Source organism: Cucumis sativus, chromosome 3, assembly GCF_000004075.3.
Source record: "Cucumis sativus cultivar 9930 chromosome 3, Cucumber_9930_V3, whole genome shotgun sequence".
NCBI classification, from domain to species: Eukaryota; Viridiplantae; Streptophyta; class Magnoliopsida; order Cucurbitales; family Cucurbitaceae; genus Cucumis; species Cucumis sativus.
Window position 1 is genome coordinate 9,876,289 of NC_026657.2, and position 5,553 is coordinate 9,881,841.

General features: G+C 33.0%; 1 protein-coding gene across 1 annotated transcript; it reads right to left on the reverse strand.

Annotated features, from left to right (window-relative positions):
* Nucleotides 1-1,607: 1,607 nt before the first annotated feature.
* LOC101222292 (1,2-dihydroxy-3-keto-5-methylthiopentene dioxygenase 2) lies at nt 1,608-4,992 on the reverse strand. Its single transcript, XM_004134070.3, has 7 exons — nt 4,843-4,992; nt 3,773-3,884; nt 3,580-3,674; nt 3,281-3,395; nt 3,072-3,196; nt 2,126-2,196; nt 1,608-2,021 (listed from the first exon to the last, which is right to left on the reverse strand). The coding sequence occupies exons 1-7, from the start codon at nt 4,858-4,860 to the stop codon at nt 1,955-1,957; spliced, it is 603 nt and encodes a 200-aa protein (XP_004134118.1). The 5' UTR covers nt 4,861-4,992; the 3' UTR covers nt 1,608-1,954.
* Between the last annotated feature and the right edge of the window lie 561 nt (nt 4,993-5,553).

A 5,553-nucleotide genomic window follows, 5' to 3' on the forward strand; every position in this document is an offset into this window, starting at 1 on the left:
TTATTATTATTGTTTCCCTTTCCCCCTTTTCCTTCAAAAGTTGCTCAACTCATGTTCCCTCTTTTATCCTTTCAAAATACCATCACTACCTTTTTGTTAGGGTCCTTTCCAAATTATTAAATATTCTACTAAAAATTACATTTACTTATCTTCATGCATCTTCTTCTAATAATTATATTTTAATAGTTGGGTAAGATATACATATATCTTGCTGGTACCTAAAGGACTAGGGTCTGGACATATAGTTGTCTTCTACACTGATATTTTAAGCTAGTTATTAACAACCAAAGTGGTACATGGCCAACTCCAATTTATTTTTTTCTGTCTTTCTCGTCTGACATCCTTTCGTGTCTCAAGAAATTTTAAGGAGATGCAGCCCTTTTTGTGTAACAATATGACCATAAATTTTGATAAAAAGTATGGGTTGAATCACAAGTGACAACAATGTACCATTGAGCTCTTGCTTACTCAAAAACAATGAGTTCAATTAATTTTCTTTTCTAAAATTATTGCACTAAAAAGACTCTAATCTCTGAGAAACATTTGAAAGCTGATATTGGAATTGAAAGTCGTCAAGATGTTTGACAAAATTGGAAAGTGTAGCAAGTGTGGTGGGCAAACCTAGAAGGGTGGCAGAATGTATAATCTAAATTTTCGTGCCGAAGAAACTACAACATTATTCCAAAGTCCAATTATCATCAAACATTATACTTATTACAACATTTGAAAAACTAGAAGCATCGATAAAAACAAATGGTAAATGTTAGGATTTGATTTGTTTCTTTTTCTTTTTGTTTTGGTGGAAAAGTGTTAGAAAAGGAAACAGAGGGCAGGGATATTAGGTGTATCTCGTTTTGTCTTTTGTGAAATAATTAAAAATGAACCTAATTTTGTTTCAATTTCTCTAACCCACACGAAGTCTTTATAGTTTGTAGCTGCACTTTCCAGACCAATGCATTGCCCAAACATTGCCTGTGGGAGATTTTATATACTCCTCATGTGGACTCTCTTCATTTGTGGGACTCAACTGAATATCACTTAATTTACAATGACTGTAATTCTTAAGTAACTTCAAAAAAATTCAATTATAATACGCATTAAGCAAATATTTATTAATTTTCAAACTTTAACATAAAAAGAACAAAATTTGAGAAAAACTAATTTGAACAATATCAAAAGAGCCTATGATTGACAAATTGTCTTAGTAACTTTCAAATCCAATTACTTTAATACCGTTCATTGTACATATAAAAGTTAAATCCCATTTAAGCCATACTTCAAATAGCAATATATGATTACAACGAAACTCTCTCTCTCTCTCTCTCTCTCTACGCATTCCTCTCTATTGCACACAAAAAAGTAATAAAATATTTAGACACATACCTAAATATTACCCAACAAAATAAGAATCGATACAATATAAGAAATACGTAAACAACTAGAAATATTAGCCAAATAAGAGGAATTAAACTCTCATTTCTTTGAAAATGTAAACTTCATCTACCTACTCTCTAAATTGAAGGGTTTCTAGAAAACGTGAATTTGTAATTTTGGGTGAGAATTCATACACATCGAACATATTAACTTCAACTCACAAGATGCTGCACTTTCTCTGAATTTAATTTCCTACAATACCACCACAGTACAATTTATTCCATAAAATTTGTGAGAAACTCGGCAATATGAAAGTCGGTTAACATATGCACAATGACGGCTGATAAGTATAATGTTTATTTCATCTATACCATACGCTAAAATTACATTATTTTAGAGACACAACATGAAAGACACTGAATAGAAATACTTGAGTTTTTGCATAAGCTAAGGCATAGCAAAGCATGACAAGCCACAGACATACCCTAGAAAGGACATGCATACCAGACCATACAAATAGTAACATGTTTTGGTACCCCGAGACTTGATTTCAAACTTTAGAAGTTCTAGTAGGCAGGTTTCAAGCTGCAGCGTTAACGGCTTGGATACTAGCTTCCTTCTCCACAAAACTTTTGACATACTCCTTCCTGCAAAGTAACAAAAAAGTTCATAGGGCCATGTATAATTGAATCAACTTCATGCTACGGAGCATAGAGAGCTCATTACTGCACCAACCAAGAAATTGCAATACCTTGCTGGAAGATGATCATTGGGACGGTTGTGAGGAGTCCAGACAGGATCACCAACAAAGAGTCGCATAGCCTACAAAATTGACCTTCATGAGAAAATTTGTTCCTCTTGCTAATGCAGTTATAATATATACAAATGCAATTAAGCAATAGAATTGGTGATAATAAGACTGCATTAACGACATTGTTCAAAAATTTTGATTGGAAAAGTATACTGCTACTCCGCAAGGCATGGGATAGTGAATCTAATGCCACTACATGGTGCTCCAAAATCAAAATTACTTAAGCCTCTTTTGGTAACCATTTTGTTTCTTAAAATTAAACCAATAAACACTGCTTTCACCTCAAAACTTTTTTCCTTTGTTCTTAATATTCTACCAATGATTTAAAAGAGCAAGTCAAAATTTGAAAACTAAAAGAGGTAGCTTTCAAAAAGTTGTTTTTGTTTCTAGAATTTTGCTGATGCAAATAATTATATTATTAAGACATGGAAAGGAAATAAGCTTAATTTTCAAAAACTTAAACAAAAAACGAAATGGTCACCAAACGGAACTTAGTAATTGTTCTCCCTTTATCGTTCCTACCACACGGATGGCCTTTATTATATAACCATTATAGATTTTTATTGGTTGGAAGATTGGTATCTTAGCCCCATTGTTATTTACAAGTCAAAAAGCCAAACATATATGAAGTATGAACTAAATTCTTGTTGTACTGAATGGAGTAAACCACATCCTTGCTCTCTACAGAGAAAGTGTGCAGTGGAAATCATTGCAAAGTAGATGATGAGAAGAGTAAAATGAACCTACACACAGTATTCTAAAAGGAACACACAAGTGAGAAAGGCAAATGAATGGTGAGAAAGGGTTGGAACTTAGAAAGACTGTCTTCACTCATCATTAAGCATTCGGAGTGTACGAATGCAAGTTCTATAAAGTATATGCTTACCTTGATGTAATTGTCAGAATCCAGAGTAAAGCGATGATAAATTCCAGCAGGCAAGACAATCATTGCTCCCTTCTTTACCCAAATGCGAATCCATTTGTCATTCAGATCTCTAACATCAAAGTAACCTTCATCCACCCATATTAAGGAAAAAGAAAATTAGAAGCCACAAATAATAAATGCTTAAGGTCTAGAAATATAACTAATCCTACCACTTCCAGCCACACAATAACGGATCTCCTCATCAGTGTGAAGGTGTTCCTCGTAAAAGTTTTTAATCTTCTCATTGTAATTAGGAAGCTTTTCTGGGCAGACCTCGCAGAAGTCCTGACAGTAAAATTGCAGTCAACTATAAATAGCAAAAGAAAGACATCCATAGAGGAGAGCAAAAAAACAAAATAATCAGATTCAGGAAAATTGATTTCAAAACAATTTTAACAAGCACTAGAACACGTTCTTTTCCATACAGGTAAAATAGAAGGTTATAACCACACAAGGAAATGAAACGAACCATGTAGGAGTAATTACGATCATGGCGTATTTTCTTCAATTCCTCATCTGTTTCATATATGTCAGCATCTAGCCTCCAGCTCAGAACTCCAAGTTCTAAAACGTTAGCAATTCAAACGATATAAGTCTATCTGAAATCACATAGCATTGTACAACTGTAAGCTATTCTATTCACATTTCTCAGCAAGTCGTACCATCAAGTTTCTGTAAGGATACATATTGCTTTGGTTCAAGGTGATGAGGAAGCCTCTGGTCCTCATCACTGTCATCCATAAACCATGCCTGAATCACTTCCTCTCTTGGATCCTGTAAACGAAAGTTTCAAGAGATTGTAATCATAACGATAGTTACAAACACACGAGGGCTCACAATTGGGTCAAACATGGACAAATTTCAGGGGAGTAGTCCTGAATAATTACATAATTTATTAGACAACATCAAATGCATGCATAGCCAAATACACCGTTTAAGACAAAAAGAGAAACTATGAACATATGATCTCCATCAGTCATCACTATTTATATGCTATTTAAGCCTACCTAAATTTTCATCAATAGCTCAATGATGCTCAGACCTATAACCACAAACTACAAAAGGGAAGACTGCAAAGAATTTGAAAGCATTTTTTCATTTCGAATGTGATCGTGCACATCCGTTAATATAAAATACACGAGATATCCATTTCATACTGACAGCAAACTGGAAAACAAAATATTACATTGAGGCCAAAACAGAAAACTCATATCAACACCGGAACAAAGGCATAAATATTACTAAGGCTTCCCGAAATTTTGAAAAATGAAGAACATGCATGAATGCTGGACAATTATACAATAGACAGAAATTAAGACATCAACCCAAACAAACCCCCCAGTGCCCCAAAGCTGGCGTTGAAATTCCGAAATCCAAACCGGAATTTCAGCATTTTCCCCAGGGAAAAGTAGATAAAAATGAAGGTGACTAGAAGTCTAAACCAAAACCAGTTCCACGTTTCAAGGAAAAGGAACATGCAAGCGTTTCAGTCTAGGGCAGCATCATCTTGATGTTTAGAAGTATTAACAGCAGAGTAAACTACGGAAGATTATCAAGTAAATCGATAGGAAATTAAATTTCAAGAAGAAATCATCCAAGAATTCCCAGAAATTCCGAACATGCAAAGCCAATTGGTGCGGAGATGAAACCAAACTCTTGATGAAAAAGGAGAACAGAACAAATTAAAGATATGGAAAGAAGCGATTGTAATGAACAGCAAAGAAAAACTTGCCTTGTCGAGAACAGCCATCGTCAACTGCAACCTTCGGCCTCAGCTTCAGAAAAAAAAAATCCCAATCAAATTCGATTGCTGAAAGGCAACGCGTGAACAAGTGAAAACGAAGGGAACTAATATACACATTCATTGTACCCAAAAAGACCATAATGCCCACGACTCATTGCCTCCTTTTTCTTGTTTTCCTTCGCACCGTTTTCATTTCCAATTGAGCCGTTTTTTGAGAGAAAAAAACAACCTTCCTTTTTAGATTTTTTCTTTATAATTCGTAAAATTTATATTTTTGAAATATATTAATATGAATAGAATCTAAATTTTTATTATAAATTACAAATATTTAATTAAACTTACTTTTTTTTTAATTTCTTACTAAAATAATAAACTATTTCAATCTATCTATCCACTAATATTTATTACTATCCATTAGTGGATAAACTATAAAACTTTGTTAGATTAATAACAATGTGTTATTTAAACAAAATGTGTTATTTAAACAATTGTTTGGGTAAAAATAGGTAATGTTTTTATGAAAAATTATTGTAAATTAATTAATTTTAACTAAAAAATAATTGTGGAGGACGAGTGAAGATTATCAAAAGTATAAATAAATTTCAAATCTAAGAACTATAATTGAGGTTTTTTAAAATAAAAAATTAACAAAAGTAAACAAAACCACAAAAATTATTACAATTGTGTAAATATTTTGTT